At 38.7% G+C, this 21,604-nt stretch overlaps 2 protein-coding genes across 2 annotated transcripts; both read left to right on the plus strand.

The window, feature by feature from the left end:
- Positions 1-2,286: 2,286 nt before the first annotated feature.
- Positions 2,287-12,516, plus strand: mcm8 (minichromosome maintenance 8 homologous recombination repair factor; the record flags this gene model as incomplete). Its single annotated transcript, XM_083897846.1, has 20 exons — positions 2,287-2,560; positions 2,783-2,848; positions 2,950-3,032; positions 3,178-3,327; positions 3,760-3,857; positions 3,963-4,158; positions 4,253-4,338; positions 4,512-4,657; positions 5,692-5,766; positions 5,881-6,016; positions 6,822-6,852; positions 7,006-7,143; positions 7,282-7,342; positions 7,431-7,511; positions 7,729-7,924; positions 9,297-9,510; positions 10,049-10,258; positions 10,379-10,455; positions 11,633-11,822; positions 12,424-12,516. The coding sequence occupies 20 exons, from the start codon at positions 2,287-2,289 to the stop codon at positions 12,514-12,516; spliced, it is 2,601 nt and encodes an 866-aa protein (XP_083753972.1).
- A 785-nt stretch (positions 12,517-13,301) lies between these two features.
- Positions 13,302-20,721, plus strand: crls1 (cardiolipin synthase 1). The gene is made up of 7 exons (XM_083898204.1): positions 13,302-13,867; positions 15,030-15,167; positions 16,625-16,754; positions 17,226-17,311; positions 17,517-17,585; positions 18,456-18,547; positions 20,315-20,721. Exons 1-7 carry the CDS (start codon positions 13,418-13,420, stop codon positions 20,406-20,408), a joined length of 1,059 nt encoding a protein of 352 aa, XP_083754330.1. The 5' UTR covers positions 13,302-13,417; the 3' UTR covers positions 20,409-20,721.
- The last annotated feature ends 883 nt before the right edge of the window (positions 20,722-21,604 follow it).

Consider the following 21,604-nt stretch of genomic DNA (forward strand, 5'->3'; position numbering starts at 1 on the left):
GTATGACTTTGTCCCCTTTTTTGTCTCTGTGTTTAATTAATTAATTAATTAATTAATTAATTCATTCATTCATTCATTCATTTGCGTTAAGATTACAGTGTCCCTCATCTCCCTGCCTGTCTGACCATCAGAGCTCTTTCTCATCTGTACGTCTTCATTCTCTATTGTGCCAATACATCAAATGTCCAGAAGATGGCAGCAGACGACTGCGTGTGATGACTGAAATCAGTCTTCAAGTGTCAAATAATTACAGTTGCAAACTGCAAAACCTAGCGGATAACCTGCAAAAGCATGTCATTTGCTCATAATGGAAAGTCCATTCTTCAAAAGCAATAGTCAAATGGCTTTGTCATGAGGCTGTGATTGACAACATGGTCCACAACTGTAGCTCTTATTTCATTAGGAATCTGCCTCTGTATATGGTCTCTTCTCCCTCTTCCCCTGTTTTGTCCCCTTCCTCTTCCTCCCCACATCCTCACCCCTCTTCCGTGATGCTGACCTTCCATTTCTGTGTCACAGAATTGTAGAAATGGTACACACTATGTCCTGCTTGGTTCATACTGTATATGGTTGCCAAGTGAGGGTTCATGGGATTCATCCCTGAGTGACTGTGAACAAGTGTCTTGTCATTGGTTACAACTAATATTTCACACATCTCCTCATGAGTGAAATCTGAAGTTCACCTGAGAGCAATTGTTCAATTTAGGAGACATTTCCAGGAAAAAATGATAAAGAAAGAAAGGTATAAACATTTACTTGAGAGAATTTGATAACAAGTTCAACAGTTTTGTATGGAATGACTCAAGCAATGAAATGAAGACTTTTAGTTTTATTGGGAACGACTATTCAGCATCCATGAGTATAGTTCATTTTGACTGACATGACATAAGCAAATGATAATGTTATAAAACAGCAGCGAATTGTATGAAAGCAACGTGTTCAGAGGAAGGAGAAAGTGCTTCTATTATGTGCACAGATGACTAAATGTTGTGGAGGTTGAACTAATAGTTATGAGAATTTTAATTCTGATCTGAGGAAAGCACCAAAGCGACTGAGAAAAACTGTAAGATACAGTGTCCCTCAACTCCCTGCCTGTCTGACCGTCAGAGCTCTCTCTCATCAACTTCTTCATTCTCTATTGTGCCAATACATAAAATGTCCAGATGATGGCAGCAGACGACTGTGTGTGACTGTGTCAAAGATTTCTTTGCCACATAATTTCACTATGTAAAAGCATGTAGTTAAAACGGTACCGTGCTATGATAATTAAGTTAAAAAAGATTTATGTATTATTATTTATTATTTATACAGGAGAATATGAACTTATGTGACTTTTTATGTGTCTGTCTGTATTCATTTATTTATTTGCTCCGAGGCTAACTTGCTCTCGTCAGTGCGTGTAGTAGCGATGGTGACCACTGGGTGGCAGTCAATAACCTAAGAGTCCAATGTGCTGCAACCAAAAGCAGCAGCAGAAGAAGCTTCGTTACGAGTGGAGGGAACTTTGACAGTTTGGCTGATGTAAACATTAATGCCTTGAGTTTTTGGGACAGCATTTCAAGTTAACTTATCAAACGTTTGTTTGTCTTAAGTGACAAACTATTAAACTTTGGACGAAGCAGGTTTGTACACGCCGCCAGTAATCGTATACGCTTTAACTTGAACAGTGTCGTGGAATCTCTTCGATAGCTGGTATCACGTTAGCTAATAGCTTATTCAGGGACATGCTAACTTCTGCTAACTCCTAACTTCAGCGTCGTGTGGATAAGTTCATATTTTTACGGGAATAAACCTCGGCTTTTGTAATTGCTTTCATGTCCCGAAATGATGCCCTGTTTTCTAATAAGTATGGTAACATTTAATTCCTGTGTTTTCAGGCTTTCTTCATTGTGGAAATGAGTGAAGCTGTGCATTTTACTTTGGCAGAAAGTACATTTGAATGAGCAGTTACACTAAGGATAATGGCCGTTGTTCAATTTGAATATTCAAAATGTAAATACGCTATGTTGATGCTGCACTTGTTATCTATCTTTAGATGTCACCTTTTAAGTTACCCTAAGAGGATCAAGTTTTTTTCATTATCTCTGTTATGCATACATGCTCACTGACTGTTCATGTACGATGACAGAAATTACTGTCCAACACCTTATACAGTCGGTATCAGTTAGCTTTTATAGGTGAATGATAGAACTTGCAAAAAACTAAGATGAAAAAAGGTACTTTGTTGTTGCTGGTCACTTACACTACTTACATTTATGATCTTTCTTGCTTTATTTAAAGGAAACTATGAGTGGAGAGGAATCCAGTAGAGGCTCGTGGAGAGGTGGAAATGGAGGATGGAGAGGAGGTGGTGGTGGTGGTGGCGGATGGAGAGGAGGAGGAGGAAGTAGTGGAGGATGGAGAGGAGGAGGACGTAGTGGGTGGAGAGGTGGATGGAGAGGAGGAGGTAATGGAGGATGGAGAGGAGGAGCACGGTGTGGTGGTTGGAGAGGAGGCTCGGGAGGAGGAAGAGGTTCAGTTGGAGGAGGAGTATCAAACAATACCTCCAGCTCTCAAAGAGGTAAGTCTATCTATTATGCATTTGCTATTGTTAGGAACAGAAAAGAAGAATGCAAAGTGGGGAAATTCTCTCTAATAAATGAGAAAATTAAATAAAAATGTACTAATAATTGTAACAATATATAACATTTTAGCTCATGGAACATTAATTTTAAATGTATGTTCCTGACATACAAATGTCTCTCTTTCTTTTTCTCTTTGTATCTCTCTCACTCTCTTTCAGCTCTGTGTCAAACTACTCTCGATGCATTGTGTCCATACAAAGGATGGCTACTGTACTTCACTGAAGGTACACATGTTGCTCTGTTTAACATGATGATACAGGTTGTGTATAATGGCTGTGATGATGTAGCTTCTGTTGTGTCTTAAATGTTCTGCTTTTATGTGCAGGCTTCATAGTGAGCTCACCTAGTGTGGAGAAGATAAAAGTTTTTGAGAAATATTTCACTTCCAAGATTCACCTGTATGACAAGGTTAGTCGGTTTGTTTGTTTCTGTAACATTCACTTTAATCAGTGGACTGTCAGGATTATCTCTTCCCAATATAACTTTTTATTTACTTGCCTTCATATTTGCTGAATGTCACATGCCAGTTAAAGGAGTATTTATTTGTATACAGGATGAGATTGAGCGTCATGGGAGTGTTTTGGTGGATTATGCAGACTTGATCAGAGACAAGATCGTGCATAAAGCCCTTCCTGACCTAATGACAGAGCTGAAGGAACAGCCAGAGTTGATACTGAACTGTTTGGGATTGGCCATTCACCAGGTACACACACACACACACACACACACACAAACAATCAACACAAACAGCAACACAACGTTAAAAGCACAGCAAAACGGTACCAAATCAGATGAACATTCTGCAAACACAACCTTGGTTTCAAAACCCAATTAGGCAACAAAGTAAAACAAATAAAAACAAGTTACATTTTGTTCAATCCCAAGGCCTCAGCAAATAGTGTATCAAAATATTTTAAATAAATTGTTTATTTAAGTAATGTAACATTTCATAAACATTTGAAATTGATTAATATTCAATGAAAAACATTCTGAACAAAATTATCAAATTGATAATGTTACTCTTGGATAATACCACTAAAAGAAAATCTAATTTAAAATGCAATTTCATTATATTGTATGTTCCTTTAACTTCTCTTCAAAAGGCTTGAAAAAAGTGTGTGCGTGTGTGTGTCAGGTGTTGACTGTAGATTTGGAGAAACAGGCTGCTGAGTTGCAAGGCGAAGAGCTTCCTGTTGCTTCACCAATTATCAACATCCCTCATATTAGTGCAAGGTAATGCGCGCACACACACAGTGATGCAAAATGTCCTTTTGAGACACCTCTTCAACTATAGACATTGATTGTACGATGATTATTGTTTGTGTTTATTATCCACAGGCTGTACAACTATGAACCGCTGACCCCATTGCGGACATTGCGTGCCAGTGTGTTTGGGCGACTGGTGTGTGTGAAGGGAACGGTGGTCAGAGTGAGCAATGTCAGACCTCTTTGTACCAGGATGGCTTTCAGATGCCAGAGCTCCCACACACTGTCTCTGCCACTGCAGCATGGGAAATATGTTATACCTACCAAAGTATGCAATTAATTTTGTAGTCATATAATCTCCTCGAGTATGTATATGATTATTATTATTTTATTATAATATTGAAATATCTTTTTTTGTCTAGTGTATCCAGCCGGACTGTCGCAGTCGTTCCTTCTTCCCCTGCCGCAGTTCTCCTCTTACACACACAGTAGATTGGCAGATCATCAAGTAAGTAAATCATGTACACTTTTTGTAAGTGAACAACTAGCAGTGGAAAACTATGGTGGGATTTGGCACAGAGGTACATTGTGTGTTTGTCTTTTCTCAAGATATACTATATTCTGATATGTAAAAGCACATTTCCCGAGTCACCATATGGTGTTTTTTTTCCCCGACATCAGGGTTCAGGAGTTGATGGGTGGAGAACAAAGAGAGACTGGACGAATCCCACGCACCGTCGAATGTCAACTGACCTCCGACCTCTGTGACAGCTGTGTCCCTGGAGACTCAGTTACTGTAACAGGAATAGTCAGAGTCACAAATGATGGTAAGCAAACAAACTTTGGTGCATTACTTTTTGAATAAAAACAGATGTCCATTATCTTTATACTATTGTTGTGAATTGTTGTGGAATTCACACAATGCTGACTGAGTCTATCTGCTCCACATACAGTAACTCTGTGTGTTTCTCAATATTGAGGTGGTTAGATCTCATATCACCCGTCGACATTCCCGTGTTGCACAAAGTAATGCAACAGCAACATTGTGAAGTTGGCACGAGAAGGCTACAAAAGGTTTTCATATGAAAACATTGATAAGCACAGATCATACTTACTACATTCCATGTCTGTGGAGAGCTGCTTCATGTTTATGCATACAAGTATCACCTGACCTCAGACCTCTGGGATAGCTGCGTCCCTGGAGACACAGTTACTGTGACAGGAATAGTCAGACACCAGTGATGGTAAACAAACTTTAGTGCATGCATACTCCATTTCATATTCCATTCAAACAGTGGTGACAGCACTGACTTGTATATGTCTGGGTACAAGCAGACTCCGTCATCTAACCTCCTGCTTTATGCTTCAATGGTTACCATCTGCTACCTAGTGTCTTTTGCAATCAAGCTGAAGGTTTGTGCGGATTAATCTGCATAGTGACCATATGAAGATTAATCTGCACACGTGAAGATCAATGTAAAAAACGGGCAGATGACGGAATTGTGTCACATGGACAAACACATGCAAAACACGACCCAGAACTTCATCCCACTCGCCCACGTGCTGTGGCTGTTCACAAAAACGCTCCCTTAGTCTTTGCTTGACAGAGCCTGTTTTAAGATGAAGGACATTTTTTCTATTCATGAAAACCAAAGAAGCAGAATAATGATATCAGCTTCTACAAAACCATCCACCAAGTTGTGCACTGTAGCTTTGAAGTACATATACTGTACTCTAAGGTAAGCGGTTTGCACTAGTTTGTGATGTATAACATTAGTATAATCAATGTATATTTTGTTATGAACACAGTGACCACGAACATGGCATATACTGTACATAAAAATCATACTTTTGAATGCAGGTAGTTCCCGTGGGAATAAGGATCAATGCATGTTCCTGCTCTACCTTGAAGCAACTTCAGTCAGTAATGCTAAAGGTACTGTATTCCTTCTATTGAAATTATTATATGTTTTGGACTTCATTTATGCAGAGCAGCTAATTCTGAGACAGCATGAAGAGCAACAAGGTGTTATTTCTTCAATATGCGTAGGTCAGCAGTCCAAGTCAAGCCAGGGATCGAGAGGATCGAATGACGTTGATGCTGCGGGGGAGGAGTTCACCCTGAAGGAGCTGTATGCCATCCAGGAGATTCAGTCACAACCTCACTTGTTGAGGCTCATAGTGCAGTAAGATATTTCTTACCTACAGCCTTATTAACTGATAAAGAGTTAATGCATTTTGCCTCACATCAACATGTAGATTTGACATGACCTGAACCAGTTTTACCCAAACTGTTTTATGTGAAAAGACCCACTATTTGAGGATGAAAACTTTTACAGCACAATTCTCAATATAAATTGTGATCCGAATATGTTTTACTGCCCTTTCTGTATTGACTAAAGTTACTTTGAAAAATGAAAACCAGCCATTTCCTCAAGATATGTTTGTTGAATGTATTATCATTTATGTAAGTTACAGTGCATTACCTTGTTTTTTTGTTGTAGTTGATGTTATTATTCTGCCTCGGTTTAGTGTCAACAGAAACAGTTAATGTAGTTTGTACAGTATGGTGTGTCGTTCCTCTCCAAATGGGCTCAGTCAACTATAACGTCTGTACAGTGTGTACAGCAGCAGAGCAGTAGCGGGCGGGGGTTAGAAGTGACAGAACTGCTGAACGGCCGTGTTTTTTTAGAAGTATACTTTTGAAACTTTTTGTGGCTCATTTTTTTTCAGTTATGTTCCAACTTGAGAAATGAAAGATGATGAAAACCAGAAGATGTGTGATAGAAAACGTGCTGCATATAGCTGCGCTGTCTGAATGAGTAAATGGTTGTAAATGGGTGAATGACACAAACTACAGTGATAAGCAGCTTTCAGTGATCATCAAGACTGAAAGAGTGCTATATAGATGCAGAAAATTTACTCACCACCAAAACCATAGTCTGGGCCATAATAAGAAATCATCATCAAACACTGATTTTCCTCTTTCAGCTCTTTGTGTCCTGTCATCTATGGTCATCTGGTGAGTTGTTTCAAAGCTTCAAAGCACCTTAAACAAAATGAAGAACATCAACAGTATTTTCTGCACAACATGATGCTTATGATGTGGTTTAATATAACCATGCCATTCACACCTTATCAACAGGACTTTTTGTCTTTTGTTGTGTGTTTGTAGCTGGTTAAAGCAGCACTTGCATTGGCTTTGTTTGGAGGCAGACAGAAACACACAGATAAGAACAGTGTTCCAGTCAGAGGAGACCCACACATCTTGATGGTGGGAGACCCCGGACTGGGAAAGAGTCAGATGTTACAGGTAACACAAGTCACAAGATGTACACAAAGCACTTTGAACAGAACAATTTTAATAGCCTCTTCAAAACTGTTTCCGTGTGATAAAGTAAACACTTAAAATTCATATATGCACTGCTTGTTTCTGTTTTCTTCTGTGTAGGCAGTATGTAATGTGGCTCCCAGAGGAATTTACGTATGTGGCAACAGTACCAGCACCTCAGGTAAATTATCTGCACTACTCTCAGCATTGCATTTTATATATGTTTTTGCTCACAAGATATGCCAAAGTGTATTACTTTTTTCTTTTAGGTTTAACAGTGACTTTATCCAGAGATGCAGGAACAGGGGATTATGCTCTGGAGGCTGGAGCTTTGGTGCTGGCTGACCAAGGTAGGAAAAAGTGTGCAAGCAATGGTTTGAAAGTGTATCCTTCTCTCTGTGGATATAGTCCACCCAGTGTTTTCTCTAATCTCCAGACTGGAGGTTAGAGTCTGCTTAAAAAACATGTATCATGTATCATCCATCTAATACTGTATATCTTTCCCGTCTTCTTCTGCTGGCCTCATTGTTAGATTTTCCCTTTCTTCTCTTTGTTTGTTCTCTTTAGGCTTGTGCTGCATTGATGAGTTTGATAAGTTGGGCAACCAGCAACAGGCTCTTTTGGAAGCCATGGAGCAGCAGTCAGTGAGTTTGGCAAAGGCCGGAATAGTTTCCTCACTTCCTGCCAGAACATCAGTTGTAGCTGCGGCGAATCCTGTAGGAGGACATTATAACAGATGCAAGACTGTGTGTGAAAATTTGAAGTAAGTTAGTTCAGCAATTGCTCTGTAAATGAACTGTGTTTTAGCTATTGCTTGCAAGCACAGCAGTGCACACTATTCTACAGTGCTGTGAAAAAGTATTTGCCCCCTTGCTGATTTCTTATTTTTTTGCACGTTTGCACTTAAATGTTTCAAATGATCAAACAAATTTAAATATTAGACAAAGACAACCCAGGTAAACACAAAATGCATTGTTTAAGTGATGATTTTATTTATTAAGGGAAAAAACTATCCAAACCTACATGGTCCTATGTGAAAAAAGAATTGCCCCCCTCCTTGTAAAATCATGACGCAACTGTGGTTAATCACATTTTTTGCCACACCCAGGCCTGATTAATGCCAGACCAATTGAATCAAGAGATCACTTAAAGGCGCCGTCTGTAACAATGTGGCCAAAAACTAAGGTTACCACACCTCAAAATTGGTAGATTGATTGGTAGACGGCAGTAGGTAGCACCTCATGCCAAAACATAATTTCAAAACATAAACATACATTTGCAGCCCGAAAAATAATTTTTTTAATGCAAATATTTTAGCTGTACTGTTTTTGTTGTTGAGTTCAGTTTGTTATTTGAACATTATTCCTGAGCATCTGTGACATAGGAGGATTTTATGGCCAATTGCTTTAGATTTATTACATAATGCACCTTTAAATAGAACCTGTCAGAAAAAGTGAAGTTGGCCCTTATTATCTGGTGTAAAAGTAACATAGCATTTCATAAAAACAACATCATGCCCACAGTCAGACATGGTGGTAGTAGTGTGATGGTCCGGGGCTGCTTTGCTGCTTCAGGACCTGGACGACTTGCTGTGATTGATAGAACCATGAATTCTGCTCTCTACCAAAAAATCCTGAAGGAGAACCCACACAAGTCCACCTTTGAATGGCGTAAGAAAACAAAATGAAGGTTTTGGAGTGTTCTAGTCAAAGTCCGGACATTAATCCAGTTGAGATGCCTTAAAAAGGCGGTTCATGCTCAGAAACCCTCCACTATCGCTGAATTAAAACAATTTTGCAAAGACAAGTGGGCCAAAGTCCATGATGTGAAAGCGATGTGAAAGACTCATTGCCAGTAATCACAAACACTTAATTGCAGTTGTTGCTGCTAACGGTGGCACAATTAGTTGTTAGGTTTAGGGGGCAATTACCTTTTCACATAGGGCGATGTAGGTTTGCATATTTTATTTAGACTTTTTTTTTTTAATAATTGCGCACTGAGTCCAAGATGGTTTTTGTTCTAAATAGAATGTTGTGATTCTTCAGCAGGTCAGCTTAGTTTTGGCAGTCACTGATGCGTTCTTTTACCATACATCTGTATAAATTCAACTTACAGTTGGTTAACCTTATCTTTAGAATGGGCTCACCTCTCCTCTCTCGCTTTGACGTCGTCTTCCTCCTCCTGGACATCCCGGATGAGTCACATGACCGACGCCTTTCAGAGCATGTCATGGCAAATAGGGTGGGAAAAGGCCGGACCAGCAGTGCGATAGTCACCAGGACTGACAATCAGCTGGACACCTCCATCCTGTTGGAACACTCAGACCTGCCACTGTCTGAGCGTTTGCAGGTGAGAAAAGACCATTTGAAGAGAAGTTGTATCAGTCCAAAAAAAAATTGTTTTTATGCTTTAACCCTTGGTGCTCATGCAGCACGGATCTGTGATGAAGGCGAACCCTTGGTAAATTGCCGTGGGAATAATACACAACTCCTTATATGAACATCTTGTGGGTGTTTGTTTATATGTCACGTATTCAGCTTTAAAAATGTGTTTTTCAGTCTTATCTGTTGTTTAGTCAAAGTTATGATTCATTTTATATCGCTTTTTTTTTTAACTGGGAGTAGCTTTAGTTGTATGGAAGTCACAAAAAAGCCAACTTTCAACTGTGTCGTGTTTCCAAATCTGATTTTAAACATTTCGAGTACTTTTGGCTCAGATGTGTTTATATAATTGATGAAAATGAAAAAAAAATCATCAGATTGCCTATATTTTGCGCTGAAAAAAAGGATACAAGGCACCTCTATTGCACATTCTTAAAGTCTCTGTATACATTTTAACATAGTAATGGAAAAAACTCCATCTCTAAGGGTTAAATGTGATTTTCCAGGTTCCTGCAGGTGAAACTGTCGATGCCATTCCGGCCTGCTTGTTAAGGAAGTACATCAGCTATGCTCGTCAGTACGTTCGTCCTGTGCTCTCTCCTGAAGCAGCACAAATACTTCAGGACTTCTACCTGTCACTCAGAGCTCAGGCTCACTCTGCTGATGCCACTCCCATCACCACACGACAACTGGAGTCCTTAATTAGATTATCTGAGGTAAGTTGTCTCTATCATCCAACAGACTGTGTAATATGCACGAATCACAATCTGCTCTTTCTGTTGTACTTCAGGGCAAGCAAATATCTAACTTAATGTATTTGGTTGATTTTTGTGTAGGCTAGAGCCAGATTAGACCTGAGAGAAACAGCTACCAAGAGTGATGCTGAGGATGTGGTGGAGATCATGAAAAACAGGTGTGATAATGCAGAAGCCTTTGTGTGTTTTGATGTATGGACATAATTTTTTTAAATGTGTTGATTATTTCTCAATTACTATGTCAGTAGTTTGGTCCATGAAATACCCACCACAGTTCCTTTAAAGCGGACCTAGACCGGAAGTTCAAATGAACGCTGTTTTTTAGTGTGTATCTGCGTCATTACCTTGTTTAAGAAGCCCTAAAGGTTCTAAACAAACAGTTCAGCCACTGCTGAGAACGCTGTGTTTTATTGTAATCTCAGGCTCAGTGAGATCTCTGAAAAAACCTGGTCTGCTTACGTAAACAACGGTTCTCCTGAACAACAGATCATCCTGCTCCGGGCACTCGTCCGGGCACATCCGGTTGCGTACATTGAACCGCAGAAGAAGAATAACTTCCTTTGTGGAGGCGTTTCACGAGCGACAGTGTCTTCTGACTCTGGGTCTGACTTCGGGTCAAAGTCATAAAAGGGACTGAGGCGGGGAGTCGTGACAAAGTTATTATTAAACATTGTTAAAACAATGTTTTGATAATGAGCAGCAGTGCATCCACCGTTCCAGAAAGGGGCGCTGCGCTTCTGGGAGCGGATGTGCTGAATAGTATTGGCCAATCACAAGACAATGTCTTCTGGGGGTGAGAGTTCACTCTGAAATATCGCGACTCAGGAACAGCGTAAGAGGATCGGCTCGTTTACAGCAACTAGGAGGTTTTTGACCATAAAAACAAGTTAATGTATGTAAGTAGACCTCCATGACTAACATATATGTGCAACAGGACCACTCTAGGTCCGCTTTAAGCTCAAGATGACTTGATTTGTCAGATAAACCCCCTAAAATATGAAGACATTTTGTTTTTCATCACACAATATGGCAAAAAGTAGTAAACCCTTTCATCTAAGAAGCAGGTATGAGGAGGCTGTTTTGCATGTTTACTTGATGAAATGGCTTAGAGTTTATTTCAAATTATTTTTATGTTGACTAATTATTGTGCTAAAGCAATTTGACCAAACTAAGGCAGAATGATAACATCAGCAGCAAAAAAAATCCAAATTTATTTATAGCTTCCAATGTTAGTAGTCCTTGTTTTCCATCTAATATTTTGTGTTACTTGTGCAACTCTGGCTTTGTAAGAACTGTCAGATGTGAACTGTTTCTCTCTGGGATTTTTTTTGTCAGTCTGGCTGATACATATTCAGATGGTCTGGGTAATCTGGACTTTGAGCGTTCTCAGCTTGGAGCGGGCATGAGTCAACGCAGCGCAGCAAAACGACTGATCAACGCACTGCACTCCCAAGCACAGAGGACCGGTCAGAAGCAGTTTGACCTACAGATGCTTCGATCTGTGGCCGACAGACTGAACATCAAGGTGAGAGAAAAGTATACAGATCTACTGAAATACACATACACAAAGTTTAAAAACTCCTCAAATACCAAGATGTCGTTTTCTCTCTCCCTAAAAATGGCACTTTTGTATCAGAAGAATTAATATAAGTAAGGAGAAGTAATGTTTCCCTCCCTCATCATAACTGATTACCTTGTTTTTTTTTACTCATGCATTGTTCCCTACTGCCAAAAAAGATATAGTTAATGTCCATAAGACTTTTTGTTTCATTCTTAAAAGGTGCAGAGTCGCTCCATCACACTATCATTTGTCTTCAGAGATTTAAATCTAAAAAATATATTAATAAATATAAATCTGCTTCATGCAGTATTATATGTTTGATGTTGATTTAATAAACTCATCATAGTGTATAGAATATGGTTTACTGAGTACTAACCTGCATAAATGCAGGTTGATTTTACATTATGTTTGGGTTTTTTGTTTCTCTTGAAAATAGTAATTTGGAATAAATGGAATATTGGAAGGATAGATAACCTTTATGTGTGTTTTAAGTATGAGTGTAGGTTATTATCACCTATCCACCTATAAACGCATTCCTTTATGTTTGCTCTGCTGACTCATTTAGGTGATGGATTTTGAAGGTCTGGTGAGTTCTCTGAATGAACAGGGTTTCCTACTGAAGAAAGGAGCCAAGCTTTACCAGCTGCAGACAGTTTGATCCCCTACAATCAAAGCAGACCTAACTTCAGACTTCATTACGGTCGGTGTTTGGGATTATTTGAACGGTAAAATCTCTGTGTAGATGATGAAGAATACATTATCTAGATCACTTCAATTAAATAGTATAGTATTATAGTCCAACTTTTGAGGAGACAAGTGATCTCTTTGGAGGACCTGGCAGCAAACCATTGAAGTGACTGACACAAAATTCAGTCAGAATTTCACTCCAGAATGAAGATACATGAGAAAACATCTCATTACATACACTGTTATTTTATCAGTACATGGCAACTGTTTCAAAAAGCTGGACCTGAATTTGTTTTCCTTATATTTCCAAAGTGATGATGCCTTGAACATGATATGTGGTTATTACACTTTGTCATGTTGAGAGATGTTTCCTGTCTCAAATATGCGGTATATTGTATCTACTACTTTTTCTGTATGGTATGCACTTTATTGTTCATAAATGCATTTATTTAATGTACATATATATATTGTATATATTACTGAAACTAAAGAGTTTATGGTTTTAACCTCCGGGAAAATAACTTTATCATTTTCACTTGAGTTGCTGTAAGAGGACATATTAATAGATTTTCTGTACAACCTAATAATTAACGGTTTTGTTACTACATCCGTCATGTCAAAGGTATAAAAAAAACATCCTCTGTCTTTCGTTTCCTTTGATGAAATGGAGTTGTATTTTCAAAATAAAAGCCTGGTGAAGCAAAGCCTCGTTGGCGATTTTTACGACGTCGTGCACCGTTTCTCTTTACGGCAACATGGAAGCTTTCTGAGGTGAGAGCAGAGCTGAGCCGAGAACCTCTCCGCTCCGCTCGGACAGTTACGCCGCTTATTAAGTTCATCATGAAGCCGACGGCTTGGTAACGGAGGTGTCGATGATGATGATGATGATGACGACGACGACGATGTGTTTTCAGAGGTTTGTTGGTGTTCGCTGTGTGGTGTCCGCGCGCTGTGCGCGTGTGTGGGGGCTCGAGTCAGCGTCATGGCGGTACAGACACACACCTGTCACCGAGTGTCTGAGGTTCAAACGGTCACAGGTAAACGGCTCGTGGCTCCTGAGACTCAAAGGGACGAACGGTCGTGTCGCGTGCTGGAGTGGGGTCCTCCAGCGGGGGAAACCGACCGTGTGGCACGAGCCAGGAACTGCGGCTTTGTACCGGGGAGGTCACGAGAGGTCGGCGGTCAGTCTGCGGTCTATACTGTCCACCAATTCTCGTGGTCTTTGTAGCGAAAAGAAGGAGACGCCGGACAGCTCCCTGGCAGCAGACCGACCTAAGGCCGGTGCAGTACGGGGACACGGACTGTTCAAATTTAAAGAGCTGGTGAGTCCAGAAATGTGTACGTCATTCTCCCCTAGGAACGTGTCATGTGGGAACTTGAGTAACTAATCTGGCAAGAGGTTTTAACAGTGGTGCGCACAGACATAATAATATCAGTGACAAGTATATTCAGTTGTGCTCATAAGTTTACATACTCATAGGATTCACGATTTCTTAACCATTTTTCAGAGAATATACATGATGACACAAAAACTTTTCTTTCACTCATGGTAAGTAGTTAGCTGAAGCTATTGATTGTCAAACAACTGTTTTTTACTCTTTTTAAATCATAATGACAACAGAAACTACCCAAATATGAGCAGATGTTTGATAACATTCCTCTTACTCACAATCAATTAGATTTAATGAAGATGCTACCAAATTAAACTGTTGTACTTTTAATAATACTATGATGTATATTACTATGTTGTCATACTGTCTATAACTCCAACTCAGTTTCATGTCCTCTGGAATTGTGACTAGTCATAATGAAATTGGAGTGACCTAGGAAGAATGAAGTATGAAAGATTCATTTTGACTAGAGAGAATTTCAAATTTCTCTTGACACATAACAAACCAGTCTAGTTATTGAACATCTTGCCACAACAATTTAACATGTGCAGTGCACTTGAACAAACAATTAAATATACTCACAGAATAAGCATAATCTTGAATGTGAAAATTAAATATGACTCATTAACGTAGCTCACTAAAGTCTCACATTTACACTTGCTTGAATATGATGATCTAGCAGTACTTAATGATACAACTTGTTTGCATAAAATCAGTATTTTGTGTATACACTGATCATCCACACCAATAAAATGTGGTTCAGAGCAACCATGCAGAGTCTTTACATAGTTCGTCCACTGGAGGGCTCTGGCATGTTATGTATTCTTTTTCACTCGTAAAATGAATAAGTGTATTACATCTAAGAAGAAAAAAAAGAACTTCAGAGCGAAAGAAAATAGCGTGTCTCCTCATCATCAGTGAAATCTGAATAGTGTGAAATATTTGAAGCTTACACTTTATTCCACTGATTTGATACCAAATATTTTTGCAATTGATTCGTCTACCTCTGTGAATGATCTCATTTGTTAATATGCCATTTATTTGCTGTTAATCTATTAATGAATGTGTTTGTTTATTGTTTTGTTTTCTGCAGTATGAGAATCCCTGGACCATCCCCAACCTGCTGTGTGTGTGTCGTATTATGCTCGCTCCACTGCTGGGTCACCTGATCATCCAGCAGCACTTTCACCTCAGCCTGGCTCTGTTCACACTCGCTGGAGCCACTGACCTGGTAATCTATTTACACTGCAGGCAGTCATTTTGTCATTTCATGTAATTTAAAAAAACAAAAAAGAAAGATCTAAACTCAATACTAATATCCACAAAGCAGTGGTGGTTGCTGGTCTTTGAAACAGTGGAAGCTCATTTCATGCCCTGTTACATACATTCTGCAACTAAAACAAGTAAATGCCGTAATTTTGTTTACAGTGTATGTATGTACAACTGAAAATATTGCCAAGCAAATGACACACAGTGACCAGCTATTGGTCTGCAGATTTCCCTCTGAAAATCCACACAGGACTGAGGCAGAAAAGAATCCAGTGTCCTGTATATTTTTGCAACACTGTCAATAAAGAACTGGTTCTGCCTATCAGACAGTTCCTCCAATCATCAAGCAGAATTGACTCTGCATTGACATTGGACATTGACTCAGAGAGAAGCTGAGCTTCCATGAAAGTGATGTTTTTGCTGAATTTGTGTCATCACCACCAAGCTCACCACAGTGAAAAAACGGCCTCATCTGCGAGAAACGGCTGATTCTGAATGTACTAGTGACGAGTTCTAAACGTGCTCTAGTGCACATTAAGTATTGAAATCTAAATAGAACACAGTAGATATTTGACGAAATTTCAAATATACAACCTGAAGCTTCTTCTCTTTATCCTCCACTCCTGAGTGTGAGTGGATGGTACCAAATTAGTGACATTTTACAGAACTCGGCTCCCATCAGTACATTATCTTTTAGACAACCAACATACACTTTTACAGTGTAAAACGTGTATGTTGGGTTATGTTATTGTCGTTGCTTACTTATCAAGTGAAGGGAAGAAATTATTTGGCTTACGAAATTGTGGAATGACAACATTATTGTCTCTGAAATACTGTTTTACTTTGATGAATTACCACAAAAACTGAGCAAATGTGTTTTCCACTTTTTAGTTGCAATGTCAACATGTCATCATAGATTATTAGGCCTAAAATATCATGTATAGATGTGCCCGAGTAAACACAATGAAAGGCTGTTGGTTCTGAAATGATTTATGTTTGTACTGTAACTGTGAACCTGCGATGCATAATTTTTGTCATGAAATGAAAAAAGTACATCGTATTTTATGGAATGTCTGTTTTGAAAGTAAGCAGTGATGGAGTCGTTCTAGTGTGAACGTCTATATTAAACAAATAATTGTATTGTACTGAATCATATCAAATCAGTTATCTTATCTAAACTGTATCATAACATATGTATCTAGATTTGTATTGCATTGTCTTCTAAAGGTGACATTGATGAGGATCTAACCTTTAGTAAACACCCAGTGTAAGGCCAATACAACGTATGGATTATTCATAGCATTTCAGTACACTCGCCTGTCAATGAAACTCCAAATGTACTCTTTGTTTGTTTCTTTTCGATTGAAAAGCAACTATTGTAATGTCTTCATCTCTCCATTGCTCTCTCTTTCATCTTAGTTGGACGGTTACATTGCCAGAACGTGGCCGACTCAGAAGTCGGCATTGGGCAGCGCTCTTGACCCACTGGCTGACAAAATCCTCGTCAGTATTTTATACCTCAGTCTCACCTACGCTGGACTTATACCAGGTATTGCATACTTTGTTGTGTGTGTGTCATGTTTGCTTCCTGCTTGTCTAATATACATTTTAATAGCTGAATTATAAATGATGATACATCTCAGTAGCGGGACAATTAAAATCGTATAATCTGAATTTCAATGTCTGTATTTTGAAGTTATGGATAACATTGATGTTTTTGCGGTGTGTTTTAGCAAAATTGCATTGATGACATGGTAACAAAAGTACAGAAAACAGCATAGAAGTTAATCATCATTAGTTAGATATTAAATGTATTACTGACTCAGTTTTCCATCATATCCCTCTTGTTTTTCTCTTGTGTGGATGTTTTATGGCTGCTAATTTTTTCAAAAAGTCTTGTTTAATAGTTAAACCCCTGTTTCACTGGACATATAATTCTTATTTTCCTTCATCCTGTTGCATTTGTTGACAGTTCCATTAATAATGACACATACAAAATGATTGTTTTCCTCTGTTTTAGCTCCACTGACAGCTCTAGTGATTTTTAGAGACATTGGTTTGATAGCTGCTGTCTTCTGGATCCGATACAAGACTGTTCCTCCTCCGGTGAGACGCATCACGTTGCACTCAATACACTTTGACACATTTCTATGTTTATTAAATTGAATTTGAAGCAGTTGATGTTTTTTCTTGTTTTTTTATTTATTTATTTATTATTATTTTTTTACATGAAATCCCAAACGTAAAATTATATTAATGTAGTCTGTGTTAATGTCTTATTAAAATTATCCAACTTGCCTTTCTCCTACAGGTGACACTTGGTAAATTTTTTAACCCCTGCTACACCACAGCACAGCTCAAGCCCACACTTTTCAGCAAGGTGAGACACATACACTTACACATAATGAACAAACTACCCTCTCAATAGTGTGGACTTTGAGCATTTTGTACATTACAGCTCTAAAGTGGAGATTAGGCAGCACTAAAGCCTTACACTGTTAAAAGCAGTCACCAATCACTAGCTGGTGATCTGGCACATATTGTCATTATGATGAGCAGTTTATTTATTTGGATTTGTCTCTTTATTGGTTCTTCTTATTATTATTATTATTATTTACTTGTCCGTTTTTCCTTATACATGACCTATTTGTTTTCTTTTATACAGAAATGACACATCTAATTCCATACAAATGTCATGATAATGTCATATATTTGATTGGATTATGGTAAAATGGATAACTGCTGCAAATATGAATAGCTACACACATTGTCTTATAAGCACTAAAATACAAAAGCAACTGTATTGTTACCTTTTTGTATTTGCAACCTCAGCTAGTTTTATTATTGAAAGTCCCCAGTGCTCTGGGCATGAATTAATCTATTATCTATTGTGTCCACAAAAACATCACCAAAAACATTAGTATTTCTAACTATCTGCTGATCAAATGCTAAAGTTTTGGTGGACCTTTCATGGACATTTGGAAATGTTTTGAATGTAACGGACTAACAAGTACTGCATCTGTAATATACAACCATAAGGATTTGTGTATTTTGATGTATTTATTTTTAGTTGGATTTAGCCACAAAAAGGGTTTGCGTTCCTCCAACCAACCACTGTTGGTATGACTTGTGCAATAAGTATTAGAAATAAAATACTGACATTATTTAAGATGTCATTAGTCTGAATGTGACACAAGGTTTTTATTGTAACTGACCGATTCTTTTTTTTTTTTTTTCATGCTCTCTTCAGATGAACACAGCCATCCAGCTCTTATTAGTCGCATCCTCTCTTGCTGCTCCAGTCTTCCAGTATACAGACAGTGTACCACTGCAGTGCCTATGGTAAGCCACAGTTTTATAACACACACATTCACTTGACCTTAATGGATAGATTGTCCTTTACTTTGCATCGCATTAGTGTTTTCAACAAAGATGTTTTTTGTTTACGTTGTTGTGTGTGACGATTATTATTAATGTGCAGAGCATTTTGAATCCAAATAGTTTAATCTCAGTCAAGCACATAAATGCTGTTTGTTCCAGGAGAGCATTGAGGTTAAGAGCACTGACTCATTTCAGCTCAGCTCTCAGTGAGCTGAAGCACAAAGCAGACTTAGGACAAACATTTGACGGTGTCACAGTAACCTACATTTTCATACAAAAGTACTTCAGCAGACTGTTGAACTGACTGACATTTTCTGACAGGTCGCACATTTAGACTCAATTTTCAGCCTCCCCTGCCAACGAGAATTAGTCTGTCATGATTCATTTAGTGGTACTTGTACAACAAAAACTGCACAGTGTTTGCTGTAACTGAAAAATACAATGTCCTCAGGTTTGGGGAAGTCTGTGTTCTTTTCGTTTCATTATTGACTTATAGACACTGACATGTAGCCATTTTCATACACATTCTCAGGATCAGGTCTGCACATTATCTTGAGTTTGCACTTCACATTGTTGGGAGATTGTTTGGGTGAGATGCGTTCACTACAGCAGGAGAACCTCCAGACAATCCTGCTGAGAGGTAGTTATGAGGAGGAAGGATGAGCCGAAACCAAGTCAGTGGATAGGATAAGCGGAAAGAAAAACGTCCAACAAGATCCAAAAGTCCTCTATATCGCATGCATCACTACTCATGAAAAATGTAAATAAAATTCAGCAAAAGCATTTAAGCTGAGTCATGTTGTCAGCTGTTGGCAAGCACACTCCCATGGACTCCCATGGACATTGAAAGTACTTGAATTTTATGGAAGAAACAAGTTAAGTTGATATTTAGGTAAATCTCTCCCACCACTGATGTGCCTTTGTTTGTAATGACGCCTCCTACTGGGGGTGAATATATATGCACTCAGGTTTATGTCAAGCATTTTGAAAACCATGTCATTTTTTCTCCCACTCCTAAATTTGTAGTTGTAATGTGACAAAATGTGGAAAAGTTCAAAGTGGTTGAAAACCTATGCAAGGTACTGTGTGTGTTCACAGTCTCCAAAGAATGCCAAAGCTTCAGTGCATGTCTGAAAGCAGCTTATCTTATTCCATATACAGATTATAATTTACTCATTGTCAGTGTATAAGAATTGTACCCTATTCCCAGTAGGCAAAAGCCAGTTTAAATATTTATTTTTTACCAGTGGGAATGTGCTCAATCAGCATTCACTTCCAGCACAAATGACCCTGCAATGCATGGTCATCTTTCCAGCCATAGCTATTAGCCATTCATGTTTGTAGCAAACCTTACTTTTTAACAACTTGGGACTGCTCTCAACATTTTTTAGTTCATCCTTCTAATCAACTGAAGGAGAGACTGAAGAAAAAGATACAGAATACTAACCACTGCGACATTGTCAATGTTGTAGTTCTTTCCCAAGCATATCAAGGGAGTATTGTGCGCATTCTCTGTATAGTAATCTTTAGTTTAAGAACAAAAAAAGTATGCTTATTTTTGCAAACATTTGTTTAAAATTTGTAAAATTACATTTTAGAACACTAAACAACACACAAAGGCAATGTTTTTGTAATATTTGACCTATGAACGATTTAAAACACACTGTAACAATTATAATATATTGCAGTTGGGTCATTTTGTCTGAATAACAATATGTCGTGTTGCAGGTATGTGACAGCGGTGACAACAACAGTATCAGGCTATAGTTACTGGCACATCGGCCGCAAGACTGTCCGGGAGCTGAACTCCAGGTCACGGTGACAACCACACTCACACGCAGGGCACACACAGGAAAAGCAGCGAAAAAGACGTCGCACAGACACTGAGCAACTGTGGTAAAAGTCGTATAGACTGTTGGACGATTTTCTGGTTGTGCAGGTGTTTTACCTCAACACACAACAGCTCGGCCACCAGCCAGCTGTGGTCAAGAGATGCACGCATAGATAGACATACACACACACTTATATCAAGTATGTGTCCAGTCATTTCGCAACACCTTCTATTTTTTTCTTAGTTTTTTTAATAAGGAGGTTATGATGTCATCCTAATCCATGTCACATGATTGTCAGTTTTGTAAACCAATGATTTATGATTAAAACAAAACAAAAAAGAAGAAGAAAATCTCCCCCTGGGTTTTTTTTTTAATGCGTGTAACCATTTTGGCTGCTGTCAATGATGCTTTTTTCTGTTATGAGACACAAGACTGACAGGGTTCCCACAGATCCTTAAAATCCTTGAAAGTTTGTTAAAAGGCCATTGGGTCAGTCAAATGTGTGCAAGAAAGACATTTAGATATTTGGGTAAATGTCTCCCGTGCCGATGTGCCCTTGTTTGGTACGACAACAACGTCAAGTCATAATTACTAGTGCTGCTGTGGGCACTATACACTAAACCCCCGCTGTTGACGATTAATGTAAGCAGGGGAGAGGGTAAATTACGTGATGCCTGAAAATGCAAATTCTAAGATATCTGCCTCACCAAAGAAAATTACAAGGACTTGCTTGCCCAACATCCCAAGGACAAGCATTTGGCCAGATGCAGAGCATGCTGCAAATCGTTAAAAGTGGTTGCCATGGGCAAAGCGGCTCTTACCAGTTGCCCTCCCATCTTAAGCTGTGTCAGCACATTCAGTCCTTGAATTTGAGGAAATTGGTCCTCGAAAGTCCTTGAAAAGTCCTTGAATTTGATGTCAACCATGTTTGTCATCAGCAGTAAACGCATGAAAGTGAGTTCAAATAGGAGCTGACGTGACCAGGGCTCACTGCGCTTGGAAATCCTCATGGTCCTGGTTTCTTAAAAATTGTTACTTAAATTATATAATTATGTAGATTTATCTAGCAGATAATATTTCACATATATATTTTCATTAAACTCAAGCATGTATTTGTTGGATTCGCTGTGGGTGTGTTTTACAGATCCTTGATAGACAGATGACAGCTTCAATCAGTAGTGGAAAC

Source organism: Microchirus variegatus (assembly GCF_963457635.1).
Source record: "Microchirus variegatus genome assembly, chromosome: 11".
NCBI classification, from domain to species: Eukaryota; Metazoa; Chordata; class Actinopteri; order Pleuronectiformes; family Soleidae; genus Microchirus; species Microchirus variegatus.

Excerpts from the sequence above, each read along its gene's own strand:
- crls1 (XM_083898204.1), top strand. The coding sequence starts at position 13,418 with ATGATGATGATGATGATGACGACGACGACGATGTGTTTTCAGAGGTTT. Across the intron at positions 16,755-17,225 it reads CTACGCTGGACTTATACCAG|CTCCACTGACAGCTCTAGTG; the intron begins GTATTGCATACT and ends CCTCTGTTTTAG. Across the intron at positions 17,586-18,455 it reads AGCCCACACTTTTCAGCAAG|ATGAACACAGCCATCCAGCT; the intron begins GTGAGACACATA and ends TGCTCTCTTCAG.